The sequence below is a fragment of the Carassius gibelio genome, chromosome A4 (genome assembly GCF_023724105.1).
Source record: "Carassius gibelio isolate Cgi1373 ecotype wild population from Czech Republic chromosome A4, carGib1.2-hapl.c, whole genome shotgun sequence".
Taxonomy (NCBI): domain Eukaryota; kingdom Metazoa; phylum Chordata; class Actinopteri; order Cypriniformes; family Cyprinidae; genus Carassius; species Carassius gibelio.
Genome location: NC_068374.1, coordinates 10,943,028 through 10,963,894, shown reverse-complemented (window position 1 = coordinate 10,963,894; position 20,867 = coordinate 10,943,028). Strand labels below are relative to the sequence as shown.

The 20,867-nt window shown below is 39.6% G+C and overlaps 1 protein-coding gene across 1 annotated transcript; it reads left to right on the top strand.

Annotated features, from left to right (window-relative positions):
• Window positions 1–7,532: 7,532 nt before the first annotated feature.
• Window positions 7,533–18,739, top strand: LOC127969719 (uncharacterized). Its single transcript, XM_052571785.1, has 5 exons — window positions 7,533–7,703; window positions 9,037–9,313; window positions 9,428–9,605; window positions 10,608–10,756; window positions 15,607–18,739. The coding sequence occupies exons 1-4, from the start codon at window positions 7,675–7,677 to the stop codon at window positions 10,736–10,738; spliced, it is 615 nt and encodes a 204-aa protein (XP_052427745.1). The 5' UTR covers window positions 7,533–7,674; the 3' UTR covers window positions 10,739–10,756; window positions 15,607–18,739.
• Window positions 18,740–20,867: the final 2,128 nt, after the last annotated feature.

Here is a 20,867-nt window from a genome sequence, read left to right as displayed (position 1 = left end):
CCGATGAAAGTTTTTGTGATTTGGGTATCTAAGTGATATTTGAACAAGACAATGTCAAAAAACTCGAAATCCTCGGCCTGTGGGGACATTAAAAAGCACTTACGTTCACACGCGCCCGATGCGTCTCAGGATCAAGATGGCCGAGGCCCAGCCGAGCCTGAAACGGTCTCGGAGTCTCTTGCTGAGAAACACGACATCGCCAACATTTACACAACATTTAATGGATTCCCCCCCTCATTTTGAACAGAGACATGTAAGGCATGTTTCTTGCATGTGTACGGTGATTTTATTTATTTATTTTTTAAATTTATTTATTTATTTTTTATTTTTATTCTATTTATTATTATTTTTTTTATTTTATTTTTTTCTCTTCCTCACCACCGCTGATGGGAGTTTATTGTCTTTCATTGGATAAGTTATTGTAGAAGCAGACTCTTCACGGAGCACCTCCTGATCAAGAGCCACGGACCTCTGGATCATTGTGAGATGGACTTTAGATAAGGTTAAGCGCACTGTTCAGGTTCAGCGCACCTTTTCTTTTTCTTTTCTATGGGTTGTTTGGGGCTTTAAGGTCATATTATTGCTTAGTTATGTTTCAGAGAAACTGGGCTTGGCTATATTTGTTACTGTTTATGAAGAATGTCACTTTCTGATTTAGACAAATTATCTTTTTGTACTTGGAACGTGAATGGGTTGGGGCATCATATTAAAAGGAGGAAGGTGGTGTCTGTACTTAGGCGGAACAGATTTGATATTATATTTTTACAAGAAACACATCTTGCTAACCAGGAAGCTGAGAAACTGGGCAGGGCAGTCGGAGGATTTGTGTTCTGCAGTGAAGGGTCAAGTAGTAGTAGGGGGGTAATGATTTTAGTTAAAAAACATCTACAATTTAGATTGGTTAAACAAATGAATGATACAATAGGAAGAGTTATTATGGTCTGGGCTGAAATCCAGGGCCAAAATATACTGTTGGCAAATGTTTACGCACCCAATCTTGATGATCACAATTTTTTTATAGATTTGGAATCAAAGATGCAAGCAACTAGGAATCACTACGAGATTGTTCTGGGTGGAGACTTTAATTTATTAATGGACCCTGTTCTTGATCATAGTGGCTCAAAAGTTTGTACTACACCTGAAGCTAGAATGGTGCTACAAAGGATGTGTAAATATTTAGGCCTTACTGATATTTGGAGACTCCTGAATCCACAAGGGAGAGATTATACTTTTTTTTCAAATGCACATAATATTTTTTCTAGAATTGATTTTTTTCTTCTGTCAAGATCACTTATCCCATCTGTAATTACATGTAACATAGGAAACATCTTAGTTTCAGACCATGCCTGGGTGGGTTTGCAGATGAAACCTTATATTGAGAGGAAAAAAACATTCAGATGGCGTTTGAACAAGTCCCTTTTACAAATTCCAGCATTTAAACAAATGTTAAAAACAGAAATTAATAATTACGTAGATACTAATTGGGCATCTGTGTCCTCAGTTGGTCTGGCATGGGATGCACTTAAGGCAGTTATTAGAGGTCGTGTAATTCAATACGCAAGCTTTTACAAAAAGCTTAAAGAAAAAGAAATTTCGGAATTGGAAAATAATATAAAAAAAGCTGAAACAAAGATGAAACGTCATACGACACCTAGTGGCCTCAGGGAATTAACGCAACTAAAATATAGATATAATAACATTTTGTCTCAAAAGATGGAGTTTCTGTTATTTAGAGCAAGACAGACCTACTTTGAGTCAGGGGATAAGGCAGGCAAACTTTTAGCCAATTATATTAAACACAAGGAGTCCTCAACAATTATTGCAGCTGTCAGAGCTCCTGGAGGAGAGTTTTTTACTGCTGCTACAGATATAAACAAGCAGTTTAAAGATTTTTACATTGACCTTTATAAATCTACATCCTCGTCAACTAACGAGGAAATTAGTGATTTCCTGGAGCCACTAGATCTTCCTCAATTATCAAGTGAGCAGAAGGAATTTCTTGACTTAGATATAACGTTGGAGGAAATAATGGAGGTTATCAAAGCATTACCTACAGGGAAAGCTCCTGGACCAGATGGCTTTGTCGCCGAGTTCTTTAAGGATCTGGTTTCAGAACTGGCTCCGTTAATGTTAGAAGTCTTTATGGAGGCACTAAAGAGGGGTGAATTGCCACAAACAATGTCACAAGCTGTCATTAGCCTTATACTTAAAAAGGACAAAGATGCAAGTGATTGTAAAAGCTACCGCCCAATATCACTGATCCAATTGGATACTAAAATTTTGTCAAAGATTCTAGCTAATCGCTTAAACAAAGTTATTTCATCGCTCATACATGTGGATCAAGTAGGCTTCATTATTGGTCGAAGTTCTTCTGATAATATTCGAAGGTTTATTGACATCTGGTGGTCAGTAATGGAGGAACAAACCCCAATTGCAGCCATTTCATTAGATGCGGAAAAGGCTTTCGACATGGTAGAGTGGCATTACCTTTTCAAAATTCTAGAAGTTTATGGTTTTGGCAATACATTCATTAGATGGATTAAATTACTTTATAAACAACCCTTAGCTACAGTGCAAACCAACGGTCTGATGTCAGAGTATTTTTCTCTGGGCAGAGGAACCCGACAAGGCTGTCCCCTTTCCCCATTAGCCGCTTCCATAAGAAAAAATAGTGATTTTCCCGGAGTCATAGCAGGGGGAGAAGTACACAAGTTTATGCTTTATGCCGATGACATTTTATTGTTTGTTTCTGATCCCAGCAGATCTATACCCTGCCTCCTTAGAACAATCGACTCGTTCTCTAAGTTTTCTGGCTATAGGGTGAATTGGTCGAAAACTGAAGCTCTTGCACTAACTGCTTTTTGCCCATCAACAGCCTTTCACCCTGGCATATTCCAATGGCCCAAGTTAGGTTTAAGATACTTAGGCATTCTATTTCCCCCTGACTTTAAGGAATTAGTTAGAGTTAACTTTGATCCCTTAATGAAAAAAATCTCATGTGATATGGAGAGGTGGGCTCCACTCCTCTTGTCACTGGCTGGGAAAGTCAATGTAATTAAAATGAGTTGTACACCCAAACTTAATTACTTATTACAGTCACTCCCAATACAAATACCTCTTTCATATTTTAAACAGTTTGATAGAATTTGTAAGAATTTTATTTGGAACGGTAAGCGGCCCCGATTACATTCCAATAAGTTACAGAGGCCCGTAGAAAAAGGTGGTCTAGGGCTGCCCAATGTATTGTATTATTATTACGCTTTTAGTCTTAGACACTTGGCTCACTGGTCACTTCCCCCTGAGCGAGCCCCCCCTTGGTACAAGATTGAACAGTCTGCTTTGCCATCCATTTCGCTTTTACAAAGCATATCCATTAAACTGGTTGGAAAGGTAAAAAAGCATCCAATTATTTCGCACTTAAATGCGATATGGTTAAAGATCTCACATCTGCATAGTTTTAACCCCTATTTAAATGTTAGCTCAAGCATCTGGCTGAATCCAAAACTGTGTATTAATAAAGCTCCCTTTCTTTGGAAAGACTGGGCGAAGAAGGGTCTTGTCAATCTAGGAGATCTTTATGAAAATGGTAGTTTGAAGTCATTTGAGTGTATCCAGCAGCAATACAATGTACCTCGATCTCAGTTTTTCCGATATTTACAACTACGACATCTACTATGTGAAACTTTCGGTTCCACTACCCAGCTTCCTGAGTTAGCAGATGCCCATTGTAGGATTTTTTCATTATACGGGAAGGGTCATGAAGCATCTATGTACTACTCGTGGTTGATTCAAAACATTGGTGAAGCAAATTCTCAAGCGCTTAAGAAAATATGGGAAAGGGATCTGAACATTATATTAGATGATAAAGAGTGGCAGGGAATTTTAAAGAATGCTAAAATGGCTTCGAGGGATGCCAGAATACGTCTTATACAGTTTAAGATTGTACATCGGTTTTACTGGACCCCTTCCAGATTGTTTAAACTTGGGTTAAAGGATACACCTTTGTGTTGGAGATGTAAGGCTGAGACTGGTGATTTAGCTCATGCCCTTTGGTCCTGCATAAAAGTTCAAGATTTCTGGAAAAGAGTTCAGGAACACATATGTTTAATCTTAGACCTCCAGGTCATACTATGTCCTAAGCTTTTTATATTAGGTGGGTGGATAAATAATGATATAATAAACGCCGGCACAAAATCCTGGATTCAAACTAGTCTATTGATTGGCAGACAAATTATTCTCCGGAGCTGGAAATCAGAAGACGCCCCCTCTTTTCAAGAATGGGTAGCTGAACTCTCCAGAGTGGCTGCATATGAAAAAATGTCATATAAGCAGAGGAACAACTTAAAATTGTATTTTAAAAAATGGTCCAAGTACTTAATCTATTTGGAAGTGGAGCATGTGAATAGCATGTTTTGATTGTGACACTGTAAAGACTACATTTTATTTATTTATTTTTTTTAATTGTTATTTCCACTCCTTTTTCTTTACACAATGTTGATTGTGTGGTTCGTCTAATGTTAGCCAAGGAATGACCTCAAAGCCATCATTAGGGAATAGTTCGGGTGGTTAGTTAAGGGAAAAAAAAAAAAAAAAAATCAGATTCTGAATGGTATTCTGTATTCTATCCTGTCATTTGCATGAGAATCAATAAAATTGTTAATCTCAAAAAAATAACCATCGATTCAACATTGAAAGTTTTCTCTCATTTATCAACATAGTTTCACTGATGATCCAGAACCAACAGTAAACCCAGGATAGAGTGGCTGAGTGAATGTGGTCTGGACTGTGTGGATGAGGCTCATTGTGTTTCTGGAGATGCTGTAGTAGGACAGAGTTCCTGCTCTGTGATCCACATACACACCTAATTCTTCTGATGATGAACTCTACAGGAAGATTAGTCTTATGTTATGGTGTATGAATGAGTAACTGCAGTAACATACAAGGTGTTAGGGATGATAATATCAGTCTGCATTGTTCATGGTGGGGTGGGACCCTTTGTGGCCAGAAGGCTGGCTGTATTGACAGCTCTCAGGGATCCCTGCTCCACCTGTGAAAATAATAGAGGTTTATGACATGAGTGCATGACCAGCTGGAAAAGGTAAGATACAGATTGAAAGTTATACTGTTTTTGGTCTTTAAGATGTCAAAAGTTGAATCTGTAATGTAATTAACACCTTAAACTCAAGGGCAAAATTGCCTCTTTGTATTGTGCTATTTTTTTTAAAATGGGTGGGGAGGGGTATGCTGTTGGTCTGTTGAGGAGCTTTATGTGACCGAGTGAATAAGGATTCAGTGGTGGGGCATATATATTTCACTCTATAAATAGCTCAAAGGTTCTTAGATTGCGTAACTTCGTGACGCTTTGACCTTCTCCGTCTCCTTCCGGTATTGTGACCCCGAAGCACCATAGAGAGGTGTGACACTGTGATATCGCCCAGTAGATGAGTGAGGCAATCATGGGACGCAAGTGTTTGTTTTCGTGGTGCAAAAGTTCGAATGGGTTGCATATGTTTCCCCGCGATGCTGCCAGGGCTAGACTCTGGCTGCGGGCGGTTGGTTGGCCATCAACCACGGACACATCTAGATTATATGTGTGCAGCAAACATTTTTCGAGAAAGAGCTTCGAGAATTGGAGAATGGTGGACTTTGGCCTTGCTGACTACCAATGCAAGTTGCGTCTTGCGATTGATATGGTGCCAAGTCCCGAGGACTTTTCTATCCTTTCAGAGGTATGTGTGTGTCTAAAATTTTAACCTGATCCTTTTACTTGCCTTTTGTTAATCTGATTGATTTATGGCCCTTGTCATCTCTGTGAGATCTCACATGTAAACTCTCCAGTGTATTTTGTGTGTGTTTGGCTGTGAAAACTGCCCGATTAATCCCTATCTGTTATTCCATTGTTCTCACCAAACGAGTCTTTCACACCTCCGCCAGGTATGACACATTATCCGCATTATTCTTTTATCATTATTCTTTTGTTTTTATTCCACCTTTATTAGCCTTGATTGTGGTTTTTCAGGCTTTACAAAGACACAAAGCAGCGATCTCACTCCAGTCTCTCTTTGCATTTAGCCCTTATTTATCAAAAGTCTTACTATAAAAAATACAACAAAACATTTTCTTACGACCTTACGTGAATTATTGAGACAAAAATGCATTATGAAGAAGAAAAGCACCTGCTATTAGTAGCATTAGTGCTAACGTTAGCATCAAGCTACATCTGACAATTTATGAAATTATTAGTACACTTTTACTCAAAACTCACTTTAAACCCCGATCGAGTGTTTATAATAACTTCCTTTAGCGATCAGGGGTGGAATTTGGTCGTTTACTGTTGTAAAAATATGTTATTTGTAGCCTTTTTCATCACTGCACAAGTTAGCATTTCCGATGTACATTTTCGATTTTTTTTATAAAAACGCCCCAGATCTCAATAAATTCTCATACCAAGCTTTACTATCGTAATCGCGGGTTTATTGTTCGGATATTTTGTCTGTACAGAGGTGTTTCAGTGTTGTTTTGGCCAGATAACTACCAGGAAGTGTGCAGGAAGCATGTGACACGATGGGGCGGTGTCCAGATATTACACTCTCAGATGGACATTTGGGAAGGCCCAATCGGAGTCTGAGTCACACACAGCACGAGCTGTGACCACTGCGCAAACAACACAGATCGCTGGGAGAGGCTGTTTATCATCTGATCGTGTAAATCCGTGGAAAATGAATAGAAATGACGATTCTGTCTGAAGAAATATGAAGTAAACATCAGTAAATATATCCATATATCTCCGCAGATATGCATCTTTGGTCTAAAAATCCTTATTGACGCTGTTCAGTGAGTCTATGTGAACACAAATAAACCGCTGCTGACGTGACTGAATATGAGTGAGTGGTGAATTTCTATTCAAAATATGGCATAATACGGATTTATTATTTTGCACTCCTGACATAAATCACTAAATATCCGTCACTGCAACAATGTTTTATCAACATATTGGTCAAATATCGAAGCTAGAGTCTTTAAACTTTCAATTGATGCACAGTTTGTCCAGATGAAGTAAGACAGTGATGTTTAATGTGCTGTGAAAGTGAAACAATAATAAACTGGGGCCGTCAGCGATGTTTGCACGTAAAGGGGTTAAATAAGCACTCGTTATTAAAATATTTGATATTTCGATAATACCTCAATTGTATGCTTAATTCGTGTAATTAAATTTGTAATATATTTAAATATGTTTGGGAAATATGTCTTTGGAAATTAATATGTTTGTATTGTCAGGCTAAACTGTGTTGCGAGATGGCGTGTCAGACCGAACAGCCCGCCAAAAAAGATGCTGCATGTCAAACCCATCCCGACATGAAGCATATGTCAACGCAACATCGCTGGAAACCTGAACGAAGGAGCAAGAGTATGTTGCACACTTTACAGTATTAAACATCAAAAATCATTAATAGTTTCATAGTTTTTTGATTTAAGTGTACTAGGCACAATGTATTTATTTCATTTAGAAATATCTAATGTCATAGGCACTCAGGTGAAGCAACAGAAAAGGCATGTTGGTTGCAACACTTCCACACCATTCATACCACTAGAGAAAGGTCCTCTTGCAACTCTACCCCCTTGAAAAGGCCCAGAAGAGAGGCTGAGGATTCTGATTGTAGTTTCCAACCAGGAATGACTGACAGCAGCATCTATAATGAGAGGTACTAATAGACAGTGTTGGGGCTAGTTACTCAAAAAAGTAATATATTACATATTACATATTACTCTCAAAAATAGTAATGCCTTACTTTACTTTATTACTCCCTGGAGAAAGTAACTAGTTATATTACTAGTTATATTACTAGTTACATCTTTTTTTCTTAATTACTCTATGATTGCCTGAGATGCATCAGATGGAGGGAGAACATACAAAGGAGGAGTGTTCTTTAGGGTCTTTATCAGTGGCGGCTCCTGCCAGTTCTCTCAGGGGGGGGCAAATGTTTGCTCTATTAATGAGGATAGGTCACCCATTCAATTGATAAATTAACGGGTAGTTAAAGATGTAAAGGGAACCGAACTACTGTAGTATTAATTAAAAATAAACTGACATTAGGAATCAATCTCTTGCACTCCTTATTTTTCTATATCCGTGTTAACACTATTCAGCAGCATATGAAGACTAACACCAGGATGTGGTTTTTCCAAAAAATACTTTTTACTTTTCGATTTCAGTTTAATAAGAAATAATTGAAGTCACATAAATCACTGTTTACACAACTCACTTATATTACTGCTCGTCAGTACACCTGTTCTCTAATCAGCGGTTAATTCCATCAGGTGCGTGATTTCACATAGAGCAGCTGTTACTACACAGAGCCGTTATTAACTGAGAAGATGCGCAAATCCACGTTCATTTTCAGCGTTTATTGGCACGGTTGTATGAACATATGGTTCACGCACCTGATGGAATAAACCGCTTTAGAGAACCGGCTTTACTGAGATGCGCATTAACGAGCGGCCGATCGTGATCGGAGCACTCCTACAAAATAATTACTGAATCTCCACCCGTCGAAACTAGCTTTCTGTTGCTGGGAACCTTCCTCTGAAAAAGAGCTTGCCGTTGTTGACGCTTCCATTTTTCCCCATCTGTCTGAGCGTGCCGCTCTGTCTGCTGCCGGCTGTCGACCAATCAGTGATGGTAAATGATACCTCGTGCCAAACCCAGACCAATCACTGTTCCATTCACGCCCTCCTTCCCTTCCCTTCTGTTCTCTGTGTTGTGTGCCTTGTGTATGATGAAGGTGCTACTGGCAAATGTAACGCAAGTAACTAGCTTGGGAAAACTGTAATAATATTACCATTTTCAGACGAGTAATGCCTTACACTACTAGTTACTGAAAAAAGTAATATTATTACAGTAACGCGTTACTTTGTAACGCGTTACACCCAACACTGCTAATAGACTGGTCATGTTTTTTTAATGTACTTCTATTCATCAGACATTCATATTTAATTATTATTAATAATGTTTATTAATATTGCTGTTTGTTGTAGCACTGTAATTGCAACACCACCCCATATAATGAGGAAATTCATTGTTTATGAGGAAAACCTCATGGACCTGTTCAAAAATTGCCCTGCCTGCTCAAGACACTGTGCAATAAAGAGCAGAACAGTGGGTACAGTTCTACATGTGGACCAGACCTGTGTTCATTGTGAACATCACAAACAGTGGGCCAGCCAACCGTATGTCAAGAACACACCAGCTGGAAATCTGCAGCTTGCTGCTGCTGTGCTCTTTAGTGGCTCATCCTTCTTGCAAGTCACCAAGGTAAGATTTTTTTTTCTCTCCAAAATATCTGGGATTTGTATAATAATCATTTTTAACAGTTTTAACTTGTATATTTTTATCTATTTAATTTATATAGTTTTTCTTTTGGGTCAGTTTATGCAGGCATTCAACATTCAGGGGATTTGCCACACTACATACCTGAAACACCAAAGGACATTCCTATTCCCAACAATCAATTGGCAGTGGAAACAGCATCAAAATACTGTGATTGCAGAAGCACTCAAAGGAAGGAATGTAGTTCTGGGTGGGGACATGCATGCTGACTCACCTGGTATGTGCAGTTATGTTGATATGTTGATAATATGCCATTTCAGTTAGCTATAAAAATGTGCTGTTATAAATTACTACTACAGAGTTTATTTCAAGCACTAAAAATGTACATGCTAATATGACATTGTTTAGGACACAGTGCAAAGAACGTGGCATTCTCTTTTGTGGGGATGCTGTGCCGGTATGTTCTGGTTTTAATTCAAATTAAGTTGAATTGCATTCAAATTTTTCTTAGTTTACTTTTTTTCTACACACATTTCTGCATCTTAAATGTTCATGCACTACCTGATCTAAGGCCGGTGACACACTGGATGCGTGGCGTGTCCGTTTTTATTTAGGCTCCCATGTTAACAGGTTAGAGCCTGCGCACTGCCTGCATGACGCGCGTCTCAGGAAAACATCTCGGAAAACGCTTGCATGCTAGAAATAGAACCGATGCCTTTTTTTCACGCGACATACAAGCGTCTTGGAAGCGTTTCCATGCAAACCTGAATAGGAAAAGATGTTTATATGTCATTTTGACACAAATATATATTAATATATGTCATTTTGATGTTTGAAAGTCTCTAGGTTTTGACAAACAAAAATATATAAATGTAGCCTAATGTAAAAACAATATTATCGGTTTTCAAATACTGCACCTGTCAATAAAGAAAACAAAATATTCTATAGCCTATTTTGACGTTAACACTGCCGACGATGTCTTTGCTGCTATATATTAGTTTAATATGAAGTATAGGCCTTCCACAACTCTCTCTCCCCATATTTCAAATATATCACCATTGAGGCTCATCATATGTCATCTAGCAGCAGCAGCGGTCAGACACGCTTCTGGTGTGCAAAGACATGGAAAACACCTCGCAAACGCCACTCAGCTGACACGCAACAAAAACGCCATGCTCACGCCACGCAGCCAGTGTGTCACCGGCCTAATGTTTCAGATCATGCTCACGCCACGCAGCCAGTGTGTCACCGGCCTAATGTTTCAGATCCTACTTTTTAGGACTCAACTTGCAGCCATGCACTACAACGAAAATAGCGGAAGACCACAAGCAACAACAGCTTCATGGGAGCTCTGATGGCACATGCAGTATCCACACTACAGAAGAGAAGAGTACACAGTACGACTTCTGAAAAGAAATCCCACATAAGGTATTATCTATCTATCTGTCTGTCTGTCTTTGTCTATCTATATTTATGTATCTATCTGTCTGTCTTTGTCTGTCTCTGTCTGTCTTTGTCTGTGTCTGTCTGTCTATCTGTCTCTGTCTGTCTATCTGTCTTTGTGTCTTTGTCTATCTATATTTATGTATCTATCTATCTGTCTATCTGTCTTTGTCTATCTATCTGTCGGTCTGTCTTTGTCTATCTATATTTATGTATGTATCTGTCTGTCTGTCTGTCTGTCTGTCTGTCTGTCTTTGTCTATCTATCTGTCTATCTTTGTCTGTCTATATTTATGTATCTATCTATCTGTCTTTGTCTATCTATATCTGTCTGTCTTTGTCTATCTATCTGTCTATCTATCTGTCTGTCTATCTGTGTCTATCTATCTGTCTATCTTTGTCTGTCTATATGTATGTATCTATCTATCTGTCTTTGTCTATCTATATCTATCTGTCTGTCTTTGTCTATCTGTCTGTCTGTCTGTCTATCTGTCTTTGTCTTTCTATCTATCTGTCTATCTTTGTCTATCTATATTTATGTATCTGTCTGTCTTTGTCTGTCTGTCTGCCTCTGTCTATCTATCTGTCTGTCTGTCTTTGTCTTTCTATATTTATCTATCTGTCTGTCTTTGTCTATCTATATTTATGTATCTATCTGTCTTTGTCTATCTATCTGTCTGTCTGTCTATCTGTCTTTGTCTATCTATCTGTCTGTCTTTGTCTATCTATATTTATGTATCCATCTATCTGTCTTTGTTTATCTATATCTATCTGTCTGTCTTTGTCTATATCTGTCCGTCTTTGTCTATCTACATCTATCTGTCTGTCTGTCTGTCTATCTGTCTTTGTCTATCTATATTTATGTATCTATCTGTCTTTGTCTATCTATCTGTCTGTCTGTCTTTGTCTATCTATATTTATGTATCTATCTATCTGTCTTTGTCTATATATCTGTCTGTCCTTGTCTGTCTGTCTATCTGTCTTTGTCTATCTATATTTATGTATCTCTCTATCTGTCTATCTGTCTTTGTCTATCTACACTGTGTGCAGAATTATTAGGCAAATGAGTATTTTGATCACATCATCCTCTTTATGCATGTTGTCTTACTCCAAGCTGTATAGGCTCGAAAGCCTACTACCAATTAAGCATATTAGGTGATGTGCATCTCAGTAATGAGAAGGGGTGTGGTTTAATGACATCAACACCCTATATCAGGTGTGCATAATTATTAGGCAACTTCCTTTCCTTTGGCAAAATGGGTCAAAAGAAGGACTTGACAGGCTCCGAAAAGTCAAAAATAGTGAGATATCTTGCAGAGGGATGCAGCACTCTTAAAATTGCCAAGCTTCTGAAGCGTGATCATCGAACAATCAAGCGTTTCATTCAAAATAGCCAACAGGGTCGCAAGAAGCGTTCGGAAAAACCAAGGCGCAAAATAACTGCCCGTGAACTGAGAAAAGTCAAGCGTACAGCTGCCAAGATGCCACTTGCCACCAGTTTTGCCATATTTCAGAGCTGCAACATCACTGGAGTGCCCAAAAGCACAAGGTGTGCAATACTCAGAGACATGGCCAAGGTAAGAAAGGCTTTAAAACGACCACCACTGAACAAGACACACATGCTGAAACGTCAAGACTGGGCAAAGAAATATCTCAAGACTGATTTTTCTAAGGTTTTGTGGACTGATGAAATGAGAGTGAGTCTTGATGGGCCAGATGGATGGGCCCGTGGCTGGATCGGTAAAGGGCAGAGAGCTCCAGTCCGACTCAGATGCCAGCAAGGTGGAGGTGGAGTACTGGTTTGGGCTGCTATCATCAAAGATGAGCTTGTGGGGCCTTTTCGGGTTGAGGATGGAGTGAAGCTCAACTCCCAGTCCTACTGCCAGTTTCTGGAAGACACCTTCTTCAAGCAGTGGTACAGGAAGAAGTCTGCATCCTTCAAGAAAAACATGATTTTCATGCAGGACAATGCTCCATCACACGCGTCCAAGTACTCCACAGCGTGGCTGGCAAGAAAGGGTCTAAAAGAAGAAAAACTAATGACTTGGCCTCCTTGTTCACCTGATCTGAACCCCATAGAGAACCTGTGGTCCATCATGAAATGTGAGATTTACAAGGAGGGAAAACAGTACACCTCTCTGAACACTGTCAGGGAGGCTGTGGTTGCTGCTGCACGCAATGTTGATGGTGAACAGATCAAAACACTGACAGAATCCATGGATGGCAGGCTTTTGAGTGTCCTTGCAAAGAAAGGTGGCTATATTGGTCACTGATTTGTTTTTGTTTTGTTTTTGAATGTCAGAAATGTATATTTGTGAATGTTGAGATGTTATATTGGTTTCACTGCTGAAAATAAATAATTGAAATGGGTATATATTTGTTTTTTGTTAAGTTGCCTAATAATTATGCACAGTAATAGTCACCTGCACACACAGATATCCTCCTAAAATAGCTACAACTAAAAACAAACTAAAAACGACTTCCAAAAATATTCAGCTTTGATATTAATGAGTTTTTGGAATCATTGAGAACATGTTTGTTGTTCAATAATAAAATTATTCCTCAAAAATACAACTTGCCTAATAATTCTGCACTCCCTGTATATCTATCTATCTGTCTTTGTCTATCTATATCTGTCTGTCTGTCTTTGTCTCTGTCTGTCTGTCTTTGTCTATCTATATTTATGTATCTATCTATCTGTCTTTGTCTATCTATCTGTCTGTCTGTCCTTGTCTGTCTATCTATCTGTCTTTGTCTATATTTATGTATCTATCTGTCTTTGTCTATCTATATATATCTGTCTGTCTGTCTTTGTCTATCTATATCTATCTGTCTGTCTGTCTTTGTCTATCTATGTTTATGTATCTATCTGTCTTTGTGTATCTGTCTTTGTATATCTGTCTGTCTGTCTTTGTCTATCTATATTTATGTATCTATCTATTTGTCTGTCTTTGTCTATCTATATCTATCTGCCTTTGTCTATCTATATTTATGTATCTATCTGTCTATATCTGTCTGTCTTTGTGTATCTATATCGGTCTGTCTGTCTATCTGTCTTTGTCTATCTATCGGTCTGTCTGTCTGTCTATCTGTCTTTGTCTATCTATCTGTTTGTCTGTCTATCTGTCTTTGTCTATCTATCTGTCTGTCTGTCTTTTTTCTATCTATATTTATGTATCTATATATCTGTCTTTGTCTATCTATCTGTCTTTGTCTATCTGTCTTTGTCTATCTATCTGTCTGTCTGTCTTTTTTCTATCTATATTTATGTATCTATCTATCTGTCTCTGTCTTTGTCTGTCTATCTGTCTTTGTCTATCTGTCTTTGTCTATCTATATGTCTGTGTGTCTTTTTTCTATCTATATTTATGTATCTATCTGTCTCTGTCTTTGTCTGTCTGTCTGTCTTTGTCTATCTGTCTGTCTATCTGTCTTTGTCTATCTATATCTGTCTGTCTTTGTATATCTATCTTTCTGTCTCTCTATCTGTCTTTGTCTATCTATCTGTCTGTCTTTGTCCATCTATATTTATGTATCTGTCTTTGTCTGTCTGTCTGTCTATATGTCTTTGTCTATCTGTCTGTCTGTCTTTGTCTATCTATATTTATGTATCTATCTATCTGTCTTTGTCTGTCTGTCTGTCTGTCTGTCTTTGTCTATATTTATCTATCTATCTGTCTGTCTGTCTATCTATATTTATCTGTCTATCTTTCTTTGTCTATCTATCTGTCTTTGTCTATCTGTCTGTTTGTCTATATGTCTTTGTCTGTCCGTCTGTCTTTGTCTATCTATATTTATGTATCTGTCTGTCTGTCTGTCTTTGTCTATCTATCTGTCTGTCTTTGTCTATCTATACAGTAGGTGGCCAGCCTTTCTGGGGCTTACCACCGCGCATACCTGTGGTAACTGTAATTCAGTCGCGTGTTAAAATCATTCGCGAAACTACCGCCAGGTGGCGCAAAGGGACGGATTGTGAAATGGATGTAATTGTAAAATGAGATAAAAGAAGGAAGTAAAACAACAATAACATTATGATATAACATTGTAACATTTAAAAAAAAAACTGTTTTTTTTTTGACAATTTGTTAATTTTTAAAATGTAGGATAGTCTTAGACTACAGTCTACTAAACAAAAATTAAAAGAAGACCTTAACACAAAGGATCATATGCATGCTATTTTTATTAAACAGTAAAGAAATATAAGGCCTATATATATATATATATATATATATATATATATATAAGCTAAATGTTTTCATTTCATTTTCATTTCGATTCATTCTTGGTTTAAAAATATCTTCAGGTTCCATATGCAGAGCGAAATGGGAACGGTCCAGCATTTAGCAATAATTAGTATTAACTCTGTTATTATTCTTGATTTTTCAAACTACCAGCATTTTTGAATTATGCCTTATGTGTGACTAAAATTGTTTCAGCTGTTTGATCGCTGGTGCCTCGTGCACATATTCACTGGAAACAGCAGTCATTCACCAGACATTCGGCGTGAGCACTTTGACATATTTTTAATTATGATTTTTTTTTTCATCAATACTGAAACGCACACAGCCTATTTACCTCATGAATAATAGTTAAGCTTCAAATGGGCAACATCACAACTATGGAAACATTTGATTTCTCCCGATTGAGAAAGCCCAAGCTTACCTTTAAATTATTATTATTATTATTTATTACTAAGCCTATATTATTATATACTGCAATTATATTTATCCACTAGAGTTATATATTTTTAATTATTGTTTTGATAAATTTGTTAAATTTAAAGGATTAACATGGCCAATTATATCTAATAGCCTATTTATTTCCTCTCACTGTCAGGATCCTGCCCTGACAGCCCTGTCCATCTTGTCTCTGTTCCATGTTTCTTTGTTTGTTTTGTGTCTAAGCCCATGGTTCTCCCCTTGTCCCACCTCCTTGTTACCCCTGGTCACGCCCCCTTGTTTAGCCCTTTTCTGCTTGATTGTTTTCACCTGATCCTCATGTGTACTGTCCTATATATTGGGGTTTCTTTCCTTCTGTCTCTGCTGGTTCGTTTTTGGTGTTTACTGGTTTCTTGGGCCAGAATTGATCCTGCTCAAGTTGTTTTTGATCTCTTGTCTAGTTTATCAATATCCTTGGTTACTTTTTGGCTTTTAGTTCTATCTAGTTCTTGTTTTTGGATTGTGCACATCCTAATCTAGTTTTTGTTTTATCTTTTGATTCAGGGTTTCATTTACTCAGTTTGAGAGTGCAGCTCCTTTTTGGATCTTGGCTTTTTGTTTTTAAACTCAGATTTATTTCTTTGGATAGTTTTGTTTATTTTGCCCTTTTTTGTTCACTCTGTTTTCAATTGTCTGTGTCATTTTGAGTCTAGTCTTGTTTTTGTGTATTGTCCTGTCTTGCCCCCACTCAGATTTCCTGGCCACTGAACCCCACTGCCTGGAAGCGGCTCACCTCTCTGACGTGTCAAGTCTCTGGTCTTGTGAGTCTCTACCTGGTGACTAGACTGGTGACATTTGAGTTTCGCTTGAAGCTACGGGTTTCCTGTGTCTACCTGGCCCTTCCTCTGGAGCAGCCTACTCAGTGCTTGGGCCTGTGGTCATCTTGGACTGTCTCAGTGGTCATCCCTCCTGCCCGTATTGTCTGCCCTGCCCATCTGTTTGAACTTTCACTGCAAATTCCCCCAGCTGTTCCAGTCTATGTTTTGTTAATAAAATACCCTTGTCTGCTCATTCTGCATTTGGGTCCTATTTCTTGCAGTTCCCTGACAGAACGAACCAGCCAATTCGGGACCCAGCAATGAGCATCCATATTGTTCCTCCCAGTACCACTAAGGGGAGACTGACACTCCAACAGGCAGTGGCATCGCTCCGCCAGCAGGGCCGGGAAGTTGTTTCATTTGCCCAGTTTTTCTGGACCATGGCAAGGGGCTTGGAGTATCCGGACTCTACTCTAAAGGAGGTTTTTAATCTCTGCTTGGATGATCCCCTACCAAAATGGGAGATGGAGCAACTAAGAGGCATAGATTATTGGACCTTTTCTAAATATTTGCACCATCGCAAGGACTGGCAGATTCTTACACCCCCAGAGTCAGTCTGCAGGGACCATGCCACCTTTCCTCCCACGCCGAGTCAAATTCAAGACCCTATCCCATCTCCTACGTTGAAGCGTAGAATGAGGAGGAAGAGAGCTGCCCAGAACGCCGCATCAGTTGCAGAGCCGGTTGAATCTGCCCTTGCAGCGCCAGAGCCGGTCGTGCCCACGCCAGAGCCGGTCGTACCCACACCAGTCAGTCTAGAGTTGATTCAAAGTGTTGAAGTCACCCCAGAAGCTGCCAGTTGTGCACATTTGAGCCCTCAAAGATGTAAGAAGAGGAGGGCACCCATTGTGCAGCCAAATGCTCTTCTTTCAGAGATCCCAAGCACACTGCGCCAAGAGGGTCTGAGTCCAGAGTTTGCCAATCCATTGACCTGGGAGGGTCCTAGTCAGGTGCCCCAGAGTCCAGTGGTTCCAAAGGACGTGATTTTGATGGTTCCTCCAGTGGTCGAGGAGGACCAGTGTCCGGAGAGCTCTAACACATTGGTCCAGGAGGCCTAGACTCAGTTGGTCCTGTATTCAGTGGGTCCAGAGGTATACAGTCTGGAACCAATGCCCAAGTCTGTCCAGTCTTCTCGAGTCATTCCAGAGCCAGATTGCAAAGATCAACCTGCTCTCTTACCCTCACTGACTCAAGTCCCAGATCATCTTCTGACTCCAAGGAAGCATAGGGCAAGAAGGAAGAGCACAGCCCAGAATTCTGCATCTGTCTCAGAGTCGGTCAAGTCTGCTCCAGTTATTCCAGAGTCAATCCAGCCTGCCACAGGCATTCCAGAGCCAATCAAGTCAGATCCTGCTGTTTCAAAGCTAGTAGAGATGGGGCCTTTCATCCCAGAGGTGGCAAAGGCAACAACCATAATAAAGGTGGTTAAGTTAAATGCAGTCAATTCAGAGGCAGCTGATAACCCACTGCTGTGTCCCCAGAAGCCGAATTGAATGAGTGCCGGTGTTGTGCAGTTTGACATTCCCTCCCAGGAGGTTGCTAGTCCTCTGGTCCAGGAGGGCCTAAGCCATGAGATCCCAAGTCCAAAGGTCCAGGATTTCTCAAGTCCGGGTGCCCTACCTCCAGTGGTCTTGGAGGACCAGCTTCAGAATGTCCCTAGTCCTGTTATCCAGGTGGACCCTAGTCAGGTGGTCCAATATCCAGTGGTTCCAGAAGAATGTAACCTGGTGGAACCACACCCTAAGCTGCCCACTTCACCAGTTGTCTCTCTCCTAGAGAAGGAATCTGTGACTGTCGATGTAACTTCACCTGAACTACCAGTTAATCATGTCATGCCCAAGAGGGGCAATCATACAAGTCATGTTCCCAGAGCTTGCTGTTGAGATGGCACCCCCTGAGCCCGTGTCAGCTCCAACCTTTGAGCCCATCCCAGTGTCTGTGCCAGCTCCAGAGTCTGTGCTGGTCCAGGAGCCTCTAGAGTCCATCACTGCAGCCCAGGAGGGCATGTCAGAGTCAAGCCCAGTGCCTGTCCTTACAGCCCAGGAGGGCACCCCAGAGTCCAGCCCAATGGCTGTCTCCGAAGCCCTGGAGAGTGCTTCCAAGTCCGTATCGGAATCCATTCTTGCATCTCCGGAATTATTTTCCCAAGGATGCACCCTCTCTGCCCATGTGGTCATGACACCTGAGTTTGTCCCAAGGCACTTCACGCATCAAGAGTTGGCCCCAGAGGCCATAGAGGCTACTTCCAAGGTTGCGCCAGTAAAACAAGTCCACCTCCTTAGAAGGACCACCAACAAGATCGCTATCCCATCCACCCCTTTAGCTAGTCCTTTTGGATCCCATAAGCCAGAACCTCCCTGGTCCTCAAACTATTCCCCAGGATTATTTTCCTCCCTCCCAGTCCCACCCCTTAGGGTTCCTGGCTACCCTAGAGTTCCAAGCTTTGTTCCCAACCCACCCCCCCAGTTGGTACCTCCCTGTACTGTTTTGCCCAGTGTGGACGCCTGGGGGCGTCCATTAGGGGGAGGGTACTGTCAGGATCCTGCCCTGACAGCCCTGTCCATCTTGTCTCTGTTCCATGTTTCTTTGTTTGTTTTGTGTTTAAGCACATGGTTCTGTCTTTAGCTGTGTCCCAAAGTTGAGTGTACGCACTTTGAAGGCCACGGACTTCCAAAACCGGACTCCGAAGTGCACGAAGGGCCCTCCGAAGTGCGTGGACGTCAAAGTGGAGAAGCCTCCGGCATAACCAAGACCGAGGCCAAGTTACACTGGTTTGCTGCGTCCTTTGTCGGATTACAACTGTAAATGCAGGTACTGGTTTGGAGCTTACTTGAATAATGTAACGTTAATGATGCATATGAAAAACTACAAAATACACGAACACTCATATCAGTTAAAATGCTGACTGATATCTTACAAAGGTGCGACTTTATGTAATTTATTGTCTTGACCATGGTGATCATATGTAGACATGTTTGCACTTTTTTTCAGTTTTATTTTCATGCTTAACTGCTTAATAAAAACGGGTTGCATAGTATGAACAGTGCTCTGTTTGATTTTAATATTCGGACAATAAATATTGTTACTTTAATCAGAGGTGGACTGTAAGGAAGTACATTATATTTCTATATTTGAGTAAACTTAACTAAAGTACTATGTTTTGTTTTGTTTTTCTCACAGACAGCAGCACTACAAAAATATGGTATTTTACACCATGATGCATTGTTGTAGATTAAACTACCCAACAGTGTATCAGTAGGCAACTTTAAATTGAATAACATTGAACATATTTAGAAATTAAACAAATTATTTTTCAGAACAATAATGTACATACCTTTTACTTTTTACTCTCAATACCTTAAGTATATTAGAGTATGCAAGAGAATACTTCTGCTTAAAGGATAGTTCAGAAAAAAATGACAATTCTGTGATCCTTTGCTCACCCAGTTGTTCCAGATTTGTAATTTTCCTTTTTGGGTTAACTGTCCCTTCAGCTAAGGTTTTAAACATGACTAGTAGATTTTAGCCAATATGGTATTGGTAGTTATTAAAAGTAGTTTACTTAGGTATCTCAATATTTCTTCTACTAATTACAATGTCATGGAGCTAAACAATTTCTCTTTTCCTTCTTTCCCTAAATCAGACTATACCTCTGTACTGCAGGATGAAGCTGAATGTGGCAGTGCTGGACCGGTGTTTCATGGTTTTGGCCTGACAGAGCTGCTGGATCTTCTGAGAAGTGAACGCCAACAGTGATTGGTTCCACAATCCAGACCCTGGTGTTTCTCTTCTATCTGCTGGCAGTGGTACATCATAAAGATGGTCGCCAGAGTGTTTGACATGTGCCTCTTTCCACTGTCAATGCATTGTCCTCCAAGTCTCTGCTTCACCAAGAGATTCACCTCCTGAAGACCTCAGAACACATGGATGCAGCTGCTGGGCTCAAACTGATGTTGTTTTTCTGATTTTAAACCTAAACTATGCTGTAAATGGTTGTAAAAAGTACTTTCAATTATAGAGAAATTTGTTTTAATGTGTAAAAAAAAAAAATATTTACAGGATGAAAAAATAAAAGAATGTTTTGAGAAAATGTATAAGCTGCATTAAACAAATTAACAACGTACATAAGTACTACTTTTATTTACACATGAATATGCAAAAAAATAATATACAAAATGTACTTATTTACAAACAAATTACACACAAAAAATGAATAATGTATACAACTTGCACCACAAAAATAAGCTACAGAAATTAGGTTGTTTCATTGACAATATGATATTTTAAAAAGATACTAAAAAACTGTAATGTACCCATTTTTTTCCCCACTGTTTTCTCTTGACTAATGAAGAATATATTTGTTAAACATTCTCTCAAGAAGAGAAAGCTTGTGTGCTCCTCTCTCTGGAGTTTGATGTCCTCCCTGAGCAGCTCCACTCGCTCCCTCACCTGTCCCAGGACACTTAGCTAATAAACCATGCCTGTTAACAACAACAGCACAATGAATTTAAGCTAAAAATTGTCTATTGACTTTGTATTGTCTTTCCCCAGCAGGCTCACT